Source organism: Neomonachus schauinslandi, chromosome 3, assembly GCF_002201575.2.
Source record: "Neomonachus schauinslandi chromosome 3, ASM220157v2, whole genome shotgun sequence".
In the NCBI taxonomy this organism is placed as follows: Eukaryota; Metazoa; Chordata; class Mammalia; order Carnivora; family Phocidae; genus Neomonachus; species Neomonachus schauinslandi.
In genome coordinates this window covers 170,719,758-170,738,023 of record NC_058405.1, presented here as the reverse complement: position 1 = coordinate 170,738,023, position 18,266 = coordinate 170,719,758, and the positions used below count along the sequence as shown (strand labels likewise).

The following is an 18,266-nucleotide window of genomic DNA, read 5'->3' as shown; positions in this document are numbered from 1 at the left end:
TCTCACTGCATTCAGAATGCAGCTGTTATTAATTTTTAATGGATAGGACAGTGCCTTAGATTCATACTTCTTTTTTTTTTTTCTTTCTTAGATTCATACCTCTTCATGGCAATGGGAGTTTTTAAAATGAAAGAAATTGAGCCCTGTAAAACGTGATGCAGGGAAAGAATTTTCCTCATCTTAGCATGTATACATTTCCACCAGGAGGATACAGGATTTAATATGAAATATTTCAGAGTTATAACTGAACACCTATAGAAGAATATAGGGCATGTAGACTCGTGAAAATGAAGCCATCTCAACCATATCTTGCAAAACGTCCTTAGTGAACTTGTGGAAGCTGGTCAGGTATAATGAGAAGAACGCCAGAGTTAGTCCGAAGCCCTTCCTTCTCATTTAGAAAATGAGAATAAAAATATCTTGGAACTAAATAATTCTTGAGGGAACACAGATGCAAAATATTTTGTAAAATTGTTAGCTATTATTTGATGTTTGCCTCAGGCACAGATCTGGTTGTGTCACTTCCAGATCTGAGCCCCTTAGTGGCTCCCCGCTCAGCCCGGGCTTTGACCAAAACTCCTTGACCTGGCATGGCATTCACATTGTGAGCTGGACCCATGTCCCCTTCTCAATCTGATCTCTCATGTTTTGTTTCCTCTATACCTTATGCCCTGGCTTAATTCATGGGGTTAACTAATTTTTCTCTGCCTGTGCTTTGTGCTTACTTTTGCCAGTGTTCCAGTTTTGTCTGAAATATTTTCGGTGTGCTGAAATCCCCACTCTTAAGATATCTTAAGTCCTCCAGACTGAATTCCCCTTTTCTTCATATGAGTTCCTAGTTCAGTCATCACAGGTCCCCTGCTATCAGTGGTACTTGTATTATTCCTTTTGGTAGACCAGGAGCATTTTGAGGGTCAGATTTATGTCTGACATATTTTGGTACAACCCCACGAAACCTACCACTTTTCCACATGTCAGTGATATTTCGAATATTTAATGAATCAAACTATGGATTGTGTGAGTTGACTTGAAAAGTTATAAGAATGAACTGAATACCTAAGTGAGCAGACAGTATACATATTTTCATTTATTATTATAACATGAAAGATATTTATTATATTACATCAAATTAAAAATACCTACTTGACTTGTCACACTATTAAAAGAGAGCACAAGGTAGAGCAAACCTAATGGAAATTTTTATCATCTTTGCTTATCTGTCTCATCTGAGAATTCTTAGGGGGAAGTTATTAAATTATTATTCATCAATGCAAAGAGCAAAGCTGTACTGATTGAAGGCAAGTGTGCAAAGAGATATATGGCTTAATATTGTTGTTAGGTATGTATAACAACAATTAAAATAGGTGAATCTAATGCTTTTTAAAAGTTACATATGTGAAAAGAAATACTTGAGACCACCTTCAAGTGAAGTTGGACCTATATATCTATCAGTATCCAAAGAATGTTTAACCTTCAAGAATGCAGATTAGAAAGATTTGATGACAACACAGTTTGAAAGAATAATAAGGGAAGAATAACTTTATCATAGATCAGGGGTTGGCAAACTTTTTCTGTAGACCAGATAGTAAATACTTTTGACCCATGTGAATCCTATGGTCTCTGGGGAAACTACTTAGCTCTTCACTGCAGCCTAAAATCCACCATAGACAATACAGAGATGAATAAGCATAGCTGTTTTTCAATAAGATTCTACTTACAAAAGCAGATAGCTGGACTTGGCTCATGGATGATAGTTTGTCAATCTCTTAGAGTTTTGGTTATATGTAACTGGCATGATGATGATGAAGAACTAATTTTTAAATTAAATTGTTTTATGCAACACAAATTAATTACCATGAACAGTCACATTAATTTCAATGTCGGGGACTTTAAAAAGAGCCATAGAATAAACCTAAGCTGAGACATACAGATTTTTATTATTAACTGCCCATAAGAGTTAAAGAAATTAGGGTATGTTGAATCATTAGTAAAGTATTTCTTAAACTGTGTTTCATTGAACTCTTATGAACTTTAAGATGTTAGTAGATGTTCTGAGGAAAAAAGTTTTCTTCTGTCACATAAATTTGTGAAATCCTGTATACAGCTTAGTGGTAATAGTAGTAGAAATGTCAGGTAGCTTTTATGAATCCCTTATTGTATGCCAAGTAGTTTCTACTATTATCTCTCTTCGAGAGGTGTGTACACTAAAACCTACAGAGGTAAACTAATGCACACCTAGGTCACTTGGCTGGTAAGTGGTAGAGCCTACTCTAAAATCCAGTTTTCACCTCCCTGTCAAGTTCATAGCTGTTGAATAATACATACTGACTCTCAAACAAACCTTTTAAAAATGCTCAAGGAATGTCAATATACTAATGTACACTCCACATTTCTAAGAGCCATTAAAGGATACATCATTTCTCAGATTTACTTGACCATGAAAAGAAATCAGAAATCCTTCCTAAGAATATTACAGAGTGCTGGTGTTGCCTAGAAAAGAGTCTAGAAAATGCTACATTCATCATGACAGTGATTCCCAGATCTAGCTGATCATTAGAATAATCTGGGAAACTTTAGAAACACATAAATTTAAATAATTTCAATCAGAATTAGGGAGATCAAGGAATCAGAATTTCTGAAACATTCTTTCCTGAGATAATACTGATCATATGCCAATTTAGGGATATTCCTTTGTTCTAATGCCATGGAACTAGAGATTTTTTATACCTCATCCATTTTTCACATTTCATTCCTGCCCTATCATGAGAGGCAGGTGCTTGCAGGGTGACATCAAGAACATGAATCCTCAGTTCCTAAAATCACCAAATATATGGCAAGAACAGCTAATTTAGTTCCTTTGTTACTTCCTAGTATAAAGTAGTATCCATGAAAATAAATAGGTATTGTTAATCTAATGGGATTTTATTTTATTTTGGCCTATATTACTTGGTTTAATTATAGGATTTTTCATAGACAAAGGATCCCTTTTTTAACAGAGCCTTTGCAAACTTAGATTCTTTTTTGTAAATTGTACTCTATCTATGTCAGAGACTGATTTTAGATATGCCAATATTTTATTGTTCTTGTCTACTTGTAACTCTGGGTTGTCATGGTGATAGGTCCTGATATCACATTTCTATAGACAATTAGCTGAAATAAATCTGCATCCAACAGATTTATTGCAAAGGAAGATGCAAATGAGTGACATTTTCTTGTTAAAACTGAAGATAGTAAAATGTGAAAAAAAACCACAGGACAGCAATGTATTAATACTATTTTTGCAAATAATGAGCTATGTCATTATGGTCTTTTCAGTAAGTTTCAGTTGGCCTTTGTTTATCATCTGTAAAATAAGGACATTAGACAAAATAATTTCAAAGTTTTTTTTCAAATCTAAAATTCTATGGTCAACTCTTAAAAGTAGCAAGGATCTGAATTACAAAAAAGAAACCATAATGCTTGCCTTTATAAATAGAAGAATACATGCAAACTCATATACTAGAAGTCTGGCCTCATGCCAAGAAGTAACAATGGTAGTCAAGGTCAATATTAAACTAATTAAAAAAAAAAAGCACAACAAAACTTTGAGCAGGTAGAATTAAGTTACAAACTGATATGTAATACTATAATTTTCAAGTTCTCAATGCTATTAATTTCTTGTAAGACATATATGATGACATCATTGTATCTATCCTATAGTTAGAACAAATAAAAGTATTTGAGTTTTGTTTATGGTCACATGACACATGGGGGAAAAAGTTAAAGTTAGGTTCAGAGGACTTCTTTCCACTTTAGATAACTTTCTACAGGCATAAAATAATAACATCTGAAAACTTTTTTAAGGGATAAATGATTTTTCTTGTTACTTTAGTACTTTATTCACTCTTTTCATGGTGTCATTAAATCCTTGCAAAGGAGGCTTTATTGTGATATGCTATACAGCAGGCTGGAGGCAAGGGGATCCACAAAGGACAGTGTGTTCGAATGAAATTACTGATGCTAATCAGCAGTGATGATAAAAGTCCAAAGTACAGACTCTAAAATAAGCCAGTCTCCAATTAATAATGGCTATTTTTGAGAAGGATGCCCTGGATAAGCCAACCTAATAAGCCAACCTACTGATCACTTCAAACCATCTCTTAGTTATTTGTTTCAAGCTCTTCCTGGAAATGTTGTCAAAGTATAACTAAAAAGATAAACCAATAAGTTTTTCTTGTGCTGCCCTTCATTAAACACGCTGATGTATAAATCAAGTTGTAGGAAAACAAAACTAAACAAAAATATGGTCAGGGTGAATAAGGAGGAGTAGAAACAAAGGATTTACCTAATCTTAAAGTAAGATTTTCTTCAAGTAAGAACATTCCTGGTCCCTCAAATTTCTTTCACACACACACACACACACACACACACACACACACACACACACTCAAATCACTGCAGGTATGGAACACTTTCCATTGAGATTATGTATGTTAGAATAATCTACACAATTAACATAAAATACATAGTCCTGAGTTATGAAATAAGATGTGAAAAAATAGAAAAAATTATGCTTGCTAATATCATACCACTGACTGATTATGTATTTCGGTGAGTAAAGCCACCATTAAAAACAGGCAAATTTCAAATGTATCCAAAGTCTTGTACAATTGGAGTGAAAGTTTGAGAGGGAGACTACCAGGTCTTTCTTTTCAGTTTCATTTTCTTACACTGTTGGAGAGTAAAGAGTGGGCAGCAATGTCTATAAACAGCTGATGGCTGACCTCAAGTCTGAGGTAATCACTAACAGTGACAAGCTCCGCAAATCTCAGATGTGGCTGCAGATCAAACACTGATCACCCCCTCTGCACTGAGCACAGAAGCCCAGTCACAAATCTCTGTAGTCATACTTATCACACAGTTATCACCATTAACAGCTGCATCTTGCAATATGAAGGACAGCAATAAATATAGTGGGTGAGCATGAAAAACTATCCCTACATACAGCTAACCAAAGGGCTAGCTGACCATTAATTCTCTTAAAATTTAAAGCAAGAGATTTTTTATGACTAGAAACAGACCATTTTATCCCATTCAGGGGTTAACTTGGAAGCCATTTATTCTTCCAATTCTACTCCCTCATGTTAAAGGTGTTGAAAGAAGAGGTTCATTCCCAATTATCCCAAGCTTTTGAAAAAACAAATTATTTTAAAAATCTGATCTGCTCCCTTTTAGTGCAGTTCTATAGAGTTAAAAAATGCCAACTGAGAACAATATAAAAATAATGAGAAAGGTGAGAGGAACTTTATAAATTTAAGTTTTAACAAAATTGACTTCTAATCTCTGAAATTGGTCAGAGGTTATACAAATTAAGTAGAAGTTCCACAGTTGCTTACAAAGATGGGAATTCCCCATGGGGAATAGCCACTTTGTTCTTCATGCTGGGGCTGACCCTCAGATGAGCAAAAGGCATTACTGAGTAGCATTATTAATTTTTGTTATTTTGTAGCAACTTGAAAGGAGAAGCCATTCCTGAATTCATTGAAAGGCAATTTTAACATTAAAAATCACAACATACTCTGCAAAACAGAAACTGTATTTTGCAAAGTCAACACTTACTGGAATTAGTCTTCTCAACTTCCCAGCAATGATCCTCACTTATCTTTGATGTATGAAATTACAATGTTTTCTAGGACTTTCTTTGGCTGGACTCTTACAAATGCCCCTGGTGACCCCTTTAACCATTTGTAGAGAATTTGTAAACCCTCTCTTGGAAAAAATCTTTAAAAAGTCCCACTCATATTCTCAAAATCTACTTATTTCTCTGTTATTACAATAAATAAAACCTTCACACCTCTGGAAAGATGCATTCTGTACCCCTTTGCTTAGCACAGAAATCTTAGTTTCTATGCCTTTCATAGAAACTGATGCAATGGCAGAGGGTGGGTGGGATGGAGTGAATTGTGTTTCTGTAAAGTGTTAACTCAGTCCCTCAATTGGGATTTCTTCACAGCTTCCATTTTTTCCTGTTCTTTCATATATTTGATCATTAGTTCCGGGTACATGTTGCCTTTCATTCTTTCTCCATTTAAAAACAAACCAATATCAAACAGATCACAAAGACCTAAATTCAATAATCCTTTCTACCCAAACACTTTCACAGATTTAATATTACCATATTGGACATTCCTGTTGGGGGCACAGATTAGTGAGAAAGCTGGAAAGCCTGTCTTCCTGCGAATATACCCATTGAAGGCAAGTCAATTCTAAACCTTAACTGGCATTGACATTTGTTATAGGGTATGATGATTTGGCAAAATACTACAAGTGATTATTTTTCTGTCCACTTTGCTGCTTTCTTCAAGATTTAAATATTAAATATAAATTCTAGGGCAAAAACTAGGCAGCTTACCCCGCATGAAAACATTTTTTTTTTTTTTTAAATGACCTCATACATAGAAAATATGTAGCATGAGCACAGGATTCAGAACACTGAACCTTTTAAAAATAAAGATCAGCCACCTGATCAACTATTTTGGCTTAGAGGGGGAAAAGCACAAAGGCCAGTGCCCACAAGAGTAAAGACAGGTCGTGGGCAAATCCAAATCCTGAATTAGGGACACTGGGTGTTGCCTATAGAAAATCACTTTAAAATGTGACAGGCTATGCAAAGGCTCTTTCAGCTGTATATAGTATAACCTTCAGTGTCTGACCTAAACTGAATCAGTGTAAGTTTCAAAGTATTAAAAAAATCCAAAAAGGCTAATTCTTTCTGAGTGAGAGTTATAAAAATACTGAGCAAAATAAATTATTTCTCCCTTTGGGAAACACAGCATGAGATAGTTAACTACCAAGCCAAAGCTGATAGAGTCTATGTTTCCAATCAACTTTTTTTTGTAGTAAATGCTATTGTAATTTATTATTTATGCTCCTTATGTCTTAAAAAGTAGGTTCCAGTGTCATTTTGCCTGGTTATATATAAAAGAAAGATGAGAGAACCTACTATACAGTGACCTTTATCTTAATACAATATTACCAGAACACTGAAAAATTTAGAGTTTTCAAAAAGAGTAGAGAAAAATCCATTTTCAAAGCTTGAATCAGTAAATGTTGAAAAAAATCTTTACAAATAACATTCTTCCCATCAGTCAACACATGTGGATCAATTTACATTTGAATATAGTGATCAGAAAAGATTAAGGGACATATGTTTTGCAACTATATAAGTGAGACATAGCAACTGTTTTAACCCACTGGGTGGTCATTGTAACACTGGTGTGGAGATGAAATCCAAGATGAGCCTTGGTTAGGAAGGGGTAATGAGGAGGAGGAGAAAGCAAGATGGAAATGAGCAATATGTATCATCTTTAAGGATCCAAAGATACTCTTTACCTGAACTTTGAGTGCTTCTTTAATTAAAAGGAAGAGATCAACACATAAACAAGAAGAAACTAAGGCATTTTAAAGGAACTCTAGCTTTTTTATTCTGTGGGTTTAATTAAGATCTGACCTATTATGTCATTCATCAAAAATGTATTGAATGGCTGTTATGTGGCTCACATGGTACTGGGGTTGGGAACAGGAGAAAACACTGTCCCTAGCCTCAAAGAGTTCACTGTCCAGTGGGAGAGACAGGTGGTTTCACATTCTGTTATTGCAGTGTGATCAAGGCAGTAGAGGTGGTGAAGAGCTTAGATTCTGCAGTCAAGCTGCCTAGATACGAATCCTAGTTCTGCTGTAGAGCTGTGTGATGTTGGACAAGCTACCTTACACTTTGGTGCTTCAGTTTTCTTATCTTTAAAACAGTGCTAATTAAAGTATTATCATCATAGTGCTATTATGAAATGAAATAAGTTGTAATACACATAAAGGTCTTGATAGTATCTGGCTATGATTTCTGTTCCTGTTTATAATGGTGTGTGTAGCATGCTGTGGGAACAGAGGAAAGGTGTGAGACCCAGCCCAGGATGCAGCATAGAATAGGGCTTTCCAGTTGAGGTGAGATTTAAATGGGGTTTTGAAATAGTCTAGTAGGACTTACACAGGTATGCGATGGTGAAAAAGTATAAGACAGCATTGCAAACATGCAGGGAAGAGAAATCACTTAAGAGTTTGGATACTTGGAGAAGTCAATGAGTAGAATTGAGACTATAGTAGGGAATTTAGATTTTTATTGTGAAGACTCCCCTGTTTTTATCCTCATGCATGCTGGTCACTCATTCTCTTTTTTCTGCAACAGCCCTACCTCCTCAGCCATTAATTTCTTCACCTCTATTCAATTCTACACTTGGCTACAGGGTAATCTTGTTCAAAAAACACATTTAACTAGGTCATCTCTATGTAAAACCTTCATTTAATCCCTTGTTATTCTTTAGACTGAATTTAAATATTTTGGCCTGGTATTCAAGTTCTTCTCTCTACTCTCCAAAACATATGTACAAATTTACCCCTCTCTTATTATAAGAGTCTTTTAGCAACATCCAGCTTCCTGTTATCCCCATCTCCTTCCTCTCTTTGCAGATTTCATACTAATCTCTGATCTTGCTCAAGAATTCCTCTTTGGAATTTTAATCTATCCAGATCAATCTGAATTACTTTCTTAAGAACAGGCTCAACTTTGATCATGCTGAAGAAAAAGGAGGTTTGTTTAACCAAACCTCACACCATGTTGATATGCTTCTGACACCACAGTGCCTTAGGGTTGAGCTTCACAATCACATACTTTAAACTGCTTTTTCCCTCTATTCTCTTTCCATATTGTTCTTTCCTTCCTTGTGAGTGGAGATTTTGCCTTCTAGGTATCTTATTTTCCAGTGTACATACATCTACAGTATCTTGTACACCAAATAGTCCCAAAATGTTTGTTGGATGAATATATTATATGTAAAAATATATAAAACCTTCTTAATAACATGCCAAGATAATTATGTGAAAGTTCCATATATCTTTTGAAATTAGTTACTTGTCTCTTGCAAGCTAAATTGGAAGAGAATCAAGATGGTATTATGACTGATATTTACTTAGATATATATAGTGCACATAGATAAGTAGAACATTTATAAAAAGTATTGGAATTTTCAACTGAGTGACTTTTAAAGATGAACTTCCATTATAAGATGTAGGTGAAGACATAAAGGAATTGTGAACTTAGTGTAAATCTCTGGACATTAGAGTTTAGGAGGAAGGCAACAACTATTTAGTCAATATCTGTGGTGTACCAATCATCACAAGGCTGCTATTTTTTTCATAAATTATCTCATTAACTCTTTCTAATATCTCCTCCCAAGAAAAGTAATTATTATGATGGCCATTTTATAGCCAATGCCACCATGGCTCAAACACTTAAGGAGTCCTTTCAAAATATTACATCTACATGATAAATTTGGGATTTGAATCCATATCTATCTGACTCCTGAGCCCAAGTTCTCTTAGAGGTTATTAGAATGGCAGTATTTAGAGGCAGGTTAAATAACCTGACAATTTTGGACAAGTAACAAACTTTCTTGGACCTGGTTCTTCATTGTTATGAGCTTGCCCAAGGTAATCTCTATAGCTTTTATAATTCTAAATCCTTGTGAAAAAGTGGCAACTGTTTTCTTTCAATCCTTTTTTTTGAAAATCACATTTTAAAAATCTCATGGCATAGAGAGGTGGAAATGTTATGCATGTCAATGCGTTGTATATTGACTATAGCAGGGACATATAATTAGAGCAAAGTATTAACTTTTTCTTTATATATCTCTTACTGTTTGACATGGTGAAATAGATATTACCTTTGTAATAAAAATCTAATAGAGGAAAAACTGTAGCATTTTTAGTAGTGAGTTAACTAAATTCAAATAATCAGTCTCTTATTTATTAAATTTGATGACCAAATTATATAAATCTCAGAAATTTTATTCAATGTACTTTTTTGCTTGGGTAAGGCTATTCTACAGTGTCTCTTTGCACTCTATTCTCAATAAGTATGCATGTTAGAGAGGAGAGTGACATGATTCTAGAACCATGTCTAGAATCAAATTGTGTTGAGTACTTGCATTTACTTTCATTACTCTAAAAGTGAGAATAGCTAATGTCAAAATATATCCAATATTTTAGAGACCATAAAGCTGTTAATAAATGTACTATACTGTTAACTATTATTTGATATAAATAATGATAATTTTACTAGACTTTCAAGCCTTTTACTTCTCAATATTGTGCAACAAAGTATGCTAATACATGAAAAAGAAAAGTCTAGAATGACATTTATGTGTAAGAAAGTTGAATACGATAATTATTAAAATTCCCTTCATGTCCTAAGGAATCTAGTTAAAGTGATTGGGTATTCTTGGGTAGATTACAACTGGTTTGAACCCATAACCTGGAATGAACCAAATGCAATGAAATGCCAATACATAAAATACTCTGATCATGATCAGTTTAAACCCTTTTTTCCCACATATTGTTTTCTTCTAGCATTTGACTATCGTAAAGAAGGATGTTGGATTAGTGCTAATAACTGAACATTCTTCTTTCAGTCACACTGAAAACTGTCTATATCTTCTTTTGCTTATAAGGTTCTGAGCACCTTTCACAGAACTTGGTTAGATGAAATGAAAATCTTTCATATCAAGCCATCAGTATGACAGATACTCCAAGGCACAAACTGCCATTACATTCAGGGAGAACATTTTGATATAATAATTTATACTTTCAGGGTTCAGATCTGGCTTGTAGGACATCCTAATTAAAACTAGCCATTTGAGAAAAGAGACAAAAATGAACTCCAAATTACTTAAAAATATGACACAGGTGTAAAAGAACGACTATGAAATACTATGGACGCTGGAAAAATAGTCTTTTTTTTTTTTTTAACTACCTTTGACAATGGACTATGACAAAAATTTAGTTCTTTTTGGGGTCCTGCAAGCAAAAAAATCTAATGAGCAGAGAAGAGAATGGGGATGGTGCTCTACAACAAGTAGGCCCAATGCATATTCTTAATATATAGACCACAGATCAGAGGTGTATCCCAGTGGTATTTGCATTTCCACACACTAAATATAATGCTAGACTATAGTTAAATGACTCAAAATACAGTCTAATAAGCCACACACACATAAAAAAAAACCCCTCACAATATTTAAACATTAAATTTAAATAAACACATAGCCTACAAAAAATTATTTCCCTCAGAAAACATATTTTGTAATAATACAGAAGAAATAATTAGGAGCAAAGAAAGTGTTAAGCATGCCCAAAATACTTCTGAAGGAAGAGATTATTGTGAAAACTTAAAGATATTAATCAACAAGCCAATTGGTTATTTGTTGACCACAGTGGTACTTAGGCTAATTGGAATCATAATGTAAAGTAAGGGAAATTTAAAAAATAAGTTTTTCCAACTTTAATTTTAATGTAGTAATCTACTAAGTATGTGGTGTGAAAAGTTAGTATTCAATAAATATGGAGGGTAACTCATACCTTAAATTCCTCCAAGATTTTGTAATTTTTCCCATGATATTCACAAAAGTTTTTCACTTCTTTGCACTCAGGACAGCATCCATTGTGTTCCACTTTAGTACACTTTGGGTGAATTTTAGGACATTCTGGCTGATCACAAACAGGTCCATCCAGAGCACAGACACATGGACAGTTGGAATGCCCTGGGAAAAATCGTTCTCCCAACTTGTATACAAAGCCGCTGTCATCCACACACCCTTTCCCTCGATAGTCATCAAAGATCAGATTGTCATTACTGGAGGTCTGGTCACCTTCATCAGCAGGATAGTCTTCATGACTGATGGCAGCAGAGGTGACCAATCCAAGGATGACCAACAGAAGTATGCAAGCTTCATGAATATGAAGAGCCATCCCCCTCCTCAAAGGCTTCTGGATGTGCTCCTAATATTAAATATAATCAGCTCCTTCCATGGGAATACAAGAGGGGTAGGCTGAAAATAAATATTTAAAAAGAACAATTTGACATATATAAAGATAATATGGATTTATGTAAGCCCATGTTCTTAACCTGTTTATCTAGGATCTATCTGGAAGATGCTAAGACCTTAAATAAACTAAGTTCATGCAACTATCTACATTTCATTATGAAGTTTGGAGAGTTTGTTCTTGGCAATATATGCATTAAAATTTGTCCTTTATTTCACTTAGGAATCTTAAGCTCCAATTTATCTTCTGAATTTCAAAGGTCTGGCTTTGTTTAAATTGTAAGAAGTGGTTTTACTGAGCCTCAAAAGGTGATTTACAAGTAGTTACAAATGGCTCAAGAATGTTTGAATTCACATTCTCTCTTGTTTATCACTAGTCAGTGATAGAATGTATATGCTATAATTATCTGTATAAAAACTAGGAGATTAGTGAGAAAACATCTACTTCTAAAAGAAAGGGAAGAGACCGATAGTTGAATATAAATTATAAATGAGATGAGCTAGTATAAAGGCCCTCCTACTTCTTCACTCCCATAACTGGAGAACAACAATGGTGTCAAATGGGTTACTTGTTTCAGAAAACATAAATCTGGATTTTGAAACATAGCTAGGAAGAAAAACCATTTCACAGTGAATAAGAGAAAAAATTAATAAATAGTACAAGAGAACTCCATATATTGAAAAGGATTTATTAAGAATAAATTTATTTGTATCATTGCCCACAACTTTATTTTACTCAGGTAGTAAGCTCCTAGTGGGCAGGAAAGATGTACCTGTGATTTTTTTTTTAATGGCAACTTGAATCTAGTATTCATGGAATACTATTTGAATTAATTACTTCAATATAAAATCTGTACAATTCACATTGTCTTGAGAATATACCATTCTTTTGACATCCCAAACATATTTGCATTTAGTCAATTTGCACAAAAATGTCAATATAAAACTGTTTATTGAAATTCCTTAAAATAATAATGTGGTGTTGCCATTCACAGAAAATATGCCTGATTAATTTGGTGACATTGACTCTTATAAGCTTCATTTAGTGTTAGTGCTTGGTGTGGAGTATTGGTAGTGGGCTCTTATTTAAATGTTTAGAGTGACTAACTCATACAAAGGCTCTGGGGAAACTGTGACTTTAGAGAGTAATAGATAAGAAAAAGTGTTGTCAGATAGTTCATTTGTCTATTTAAATGCTATTGGCTTTATGCCAATATTGCTAAGACTGTATATAGGACATTTTCAGATAATTTAAAAATGTTATTTGTTGGTATATTTTCAGAATATAATGAGTAATGATAAATCATCTCTTTTCAGTACAACATATACAGGTGATAATTCAAAAATAAGATAAAGATGGCATAAGGACACTTCATCAACTATTATTTTTGCATTTTAAGTAAGATATGCAAATTATCTTATGCAAAGTAATCATAAAATGGAAGGTAGTATATTTATTCCCTCCTTTAAGAGAAAACTGCTCTATGATATTAGAATTCCTTTTGGGTAGGTAATGATAAAAGAGATAGATTTATTTTAAAATATGTCAAAAATAATGAGTCATGACAGAACAAAAACAAATGCAAACCTATAATTCTACTTGAGAAGCTGGAAGCTCCCTTTGACAAAGCATTTTTTTTTTCTTAAATTACTACAGAGGCCACAAACATAACAGAACCTTCCGAAAAAAGCATAAATATATTTTTACTGATTAAGCCATGCATTTATACATCTCTCACATATTTAGAAAGTTTATCTCGGAAGAAAGGAAGCTATTGTGCTTCCTTATAATATTCCAGTAGTGTCTGCCAATACATGCAAGATAAGCCATATAAAATACACATATCATTCTGCTTCAAAAGGACATAGACAGAAATTGATCTCTTTGCAAGCTACAGGTAGGCATTAATATATTGGGTTGTGGTAAATGTAAACTTAAAGGTAAAAATAAGGGTGTAATGTACACTTTATATAAACCTTAAATATGCTTTTATTATATGAAATACATTTTTAAATCTGCATGGAGAAAACAAGGTTTTCTTTTTAATATAACAAAGTTCTTAGGCTATTAAAAAATCCCTTTTCATAATTGAGCTGCTCTAGTGTAGTTAAAAACACTCTATAAGAGAAGAAATATTAGATAAATGAAATAAAATGTTTATCTGAAGATTTTTAATAAGTAAGCAAACATTGCTAAACTGAGGATCACTTTCCAGCTAAACTTTCCCCCCCTCCCCATATTGCTACATATGATTTAAAATGACTGCATCTGTTTCTTTGAGAAAACAAACATAACTCATGTCATAAGATACACTTACCTAATCACTCTGGAGGTTAATGGTGGTGGTGGGAGTCATAGACCAATATAAACTAAAAGATCAGGTATGTTTTAGGAAAGCAGTTCCTCTTAATTATCCAAAGAACACATTTTCAGGCATGAATTAAAGGTAATCCATTCTCTCTACCTCCCATTTCAAAACACAGTCAAGAAGCAGTCTCCCGCCCTTCCAGAGAGAAACACAGCAGACACACATAAGAAATATGCTTTGGACCTGTCTTCAGAATTCAAAGCAAGAAGCAATGCTGGTCCTGTAGAAATCCAGACCCCAGTAGCAGAATCATGTTGAACTTATTTTTAGCATTTTCTCAGATCCTTCTATGAAATTTACCGGCTGATTACGCCTCCTCCACACATGAGTTCACTTACACAGTGTTTGGTACGGCAGTAGAGGTGATTTGGCTAGGCTCTGAGGATCACAAACAGCAATAGCATGCTGTAGCTTAAAGCCCACTCCGCTGGCAGTACCATCAGCATCATCCACAATATGTTGCTTGAATCCCCTCTTACACACCAGAAAATACTAACTGTGGACGTGAAGGAAAGGAGCAACTTTAGCTGGGTTTCTCCATCACTGAGAGCAGTTTGCAGACTGCTGATTTGGAGCTCATTCGCCGGCAGCCGGGAATTCCTCAGCACCACGGACAGCGCCAACAACTGGCTTCTGAGACCAGCTCGGTCGAAATCCGGAGCTGCTTCCTTAGACGAGGCTAGAGTGTTCTCTAAGGCAGTTGCACTTTATACAGCCGATGCATGCATTAGGAGTGGGAAAGACATTTTACACACGAGATACTTATTGACACTGAAATTACAATAAAAAATACAAAACATTGTAATTATGCATTCTTAGATGGGCTGCAGAGATGAAAGTTCTGGAAGAGCATTGCATTTAGATTTAAGCCAACTGCAGTCTTGATTATTATTAATAGATAAAGCATAATCATTGTCAAAGAATCTGTGAACGTATGTGCTCCCCGATTCTATTTGACCCTTTGGTTGCAGAAAGACTTTCTCCATGCTACATGATTAAACTTCAGGTCTTCCTGCAGCTTGGATTTGATTAAAAAAAAAAAAAAGTAGCCCTGTTCTCCTGCAGTTTGTTCTCTAACATTCAAAATCAATCTCCTGTAATTCATCTAGTCTGTCATTAGGCGTCATTGTAAAGCTGTTTCTTTCAAACCCCTAGCAAAGATGCTCTGTCTCTAAATTCTTATCAAAATGAAAAAGAAATAAAGACCCAGACACAAATAAATGAGCAAAAAGTTATTTTTTTATTGGTAACAGTACGAGCACTAAAATACATGTCCAAAGCATGTTTTAAAGCAAACTGTAAATGTTACCTGCTGGCATATTTAACCAGATATTTCTTGGTTTGGGACTGACTACATAAGGTATTTTCAAGCCTTAAAGGGAATGCCGTCCGCAGTGGGATATGCTGACCATCAAGACCACGTTCGAACAGTGCCGTCAGAACCTCCGGAAAACAAATACTCTCCGTCATGAGAAAACACGACTGTGTGAGCCTCACTCTCGTGGCCCATCAGTTTGTGAATCTGCCCTGATTTAAGATCTAGCAAATGGATAACCCCACTGCCACTCGCCTGAGCTAAAACTCGACCTGAGAGAGAGAGAGAGAGAGAGAGAGAATATCAAAGTTTAATTTCAAGCAGTCACAGTTTCTAAGCAATGGAATACACAGTTTTGTTTCAATTGTAATTCAATAGACTCATATTAGATGTCAGTTGTTAAATATGAGCTAACTCTCATTTGTATAGGAAGTAATTCCAGTCAAAATTAAGACATGTCAATGATTATAAAATTTTAAAATAAGGAAGTAAAGCCTAATGCCCTACCTACTTTATAAAATGCCCTCCTAGTCTCCTTATATTTGGGATTAATAAATAATTTTGAGAAGTGAGGGGGAAAGCAACTAAACAATGCAGGTTTCTTTTTCAAGTGAATTATTTGTGAAAAAATGTCCAAAGCATAGGTTTAAAATCTATGTCCCTATATAATGGGCAATTTACATGTTAAGTTTTGCATTATACTTTGACTTGTTATAATTATGCTAAATCTTTACTTAGTTATAATAATATACATTTATGCTTTAAAAATTATGACACTTACGAACTTTTTTTGGAGTTGAAGTGAAGATAAATACCTCCAGTTCAAGGATGACTTAGGTTTTTTTACTCTAATTTAAAATTCAAAATTCTGTTAAACTAAGTTTATATTACATAAGAGCTAAATATAGTACAGAGTATTCTCAATTTTTATACTGTATAATTTTTAGTGAATAATTTCCTTCAAGTGAAAAACATATCAGCAATCCAATTCTAATGCTTTTATTAAAGAAGTCTGGTAGCAAACTATCAGGGAATTTAGAGGTAAGTAAAAATAATGAAATATGTTTACATAAAGTCAGTATGTGGGGCAAAAAAGTATGAGAATAGGACTATCCATGGGATTATCTAATCATACTTAGAAGGCATATTATCATTCCAGTAATAATATTTAAAACTGACTAAACTGCCAACATGCTAGATACTAGGTTTTGTACCTGATGTGAATAATTTCATATAATCCTTACAAGATCTAATGATAAAATAATATTAACTTCATTACATGGATGAACAAAGAGAGGTTTAGAAAGGTGAAGTAGCTTGCTCAAGAGGAGGTATGCACAATATGGAGGTATGGAGAGAGGTATCATTAAATCACAGTCACTTTGGATCCAGAGCCTGGGCTTTTAGTAGTGTTTTCCACATCCAGCATGGTATTGTTTTCAATGATGCCTTCTTGACAGATTTTAAGTAGGTGATATATTGTGAAAATAAAATTTGTCTGTTTCATAGTAAAAATTCTTTAATGATGTTGTCATAAAAGTCACAGTGAAGTATTTAATCACAAATTATACCCCAAAATATCATGAGTATTTTGAAAACAGAAAAGTTATAAAAGTAAAGCTAACCATGATAAATATGGCCTATTTACAAACTTTTATAACTATTGGGCTTCTTCATCTAGAACAAAACCTGACACAGCAAAGATCCTTAGGATGGATTAGAGTGTCCAGAGAAGCAGATGCGAATATTTATTATAAACCCTCTTCTACTAAGTCTTTGCTGACAGAAGCATTACATATGGATTCTACTTCTAGCCTCATTCTATAGACAATTGCTGTTTGTGACTTTCCTAAGAGTCAAACAAATACCTTTTTTCTTCTAGTCTTCATACAACAGATAGGAAGGGGGTAAATATTATTTTCTATTTTTGAAATGAAACAGAACCAAAGCTCATAAAAAGGAAGATTTAGCTTTAAACCATTATCTTTTGTTGAAGTCAGATCTGTAAAAATTATAATTGTAAACATTTATAGAGGTTCTTGGTAATTTCTGAAAGTTCAATAAAATAGAGAACATAATATAAGAACCTAATGATAGGATTATATAATTCAGCAGCACCATGCCTCAGGTGTTTCAAAAACTTGTATTTGATAGAACAGATTTTAGTAAGTTTATGGTGAGGTTTTTCAGGTTTACTTGAACTCATTTACAGAAGATTGCAAGATTGTGATTATATATATGTTAACTTATTCCTAAAATGTGTATAAATTTATAATCATGTTCAACTTTATTTAAAGTATATGGGATTATTACATGGCATACAATGTCTGACCTAAAATTAGCTTTACTGGGAATTGAGCTAAACCCTTTCTAGGCTTGAAGATTTTCAGAATTACTTACCAGGATGGGTCAATTACTACATTAGTATCTATTTGGTGTGAGAGAGGTGGCATTCTCAAAAAAAAAAAAATTACAGTCTGATTATTGGTAGCATCTCTAGAAAGTGGAGTATCCAGACATGTATACAGGTATCTCTCTAAATATCCTGGTGATTGGCAATGAAAAATAAATCAGAATATAAATCATTTGTTATCCCAATGCAGAGTCTTAATGACAAAGTTAGGAAGAACATTTATCTACAACTTGGTCAATGGAATAAAAATCTGGTACCGA

General features: G+C 34.0%; 2 protein-coding genes across 2 annotated transcripts in view; both read right to left on the bottom strand.

The window, feature by feature from the left end:
* Positions 1-11,835, bottom strand: part of VWC2L (von Willebrand factor C domain containing 2 like) — a 151,492-nt gene extending 139,657 nt beyond the window's left edge. The window contains exon 1 of the mRNA XM_021703227.1: positions 11,446-11,835. Coding sequence (XP_021558902.1) covers positions 11,446-11,835 — 390 coding nt within the window. The remainder of the gene's footprint in view (positions 1-11,445) is intronic.
* A 3,667-nt stretch (positions 11,836-15,502) lies between these two features.
* Positions 15,503-18,266, bottom strand: part of SPAG16 (sperm associated antigen 16) — a 969,696-nt gene continuing 966,932 nt past the window's right edge. Inside the window, exon 16 of the mRNA XM_021702750.1 lies at positions 15,503-15,865. Within this exon, the coding sequence (XP_021558425.1) occupies positions 15,690-15,865 (176 nt within the window). The 3' untranslated portion in view covers positions 15,503-15,689. The remainder of the gene's footprint in view (positions 15,866-18,266) is intronic.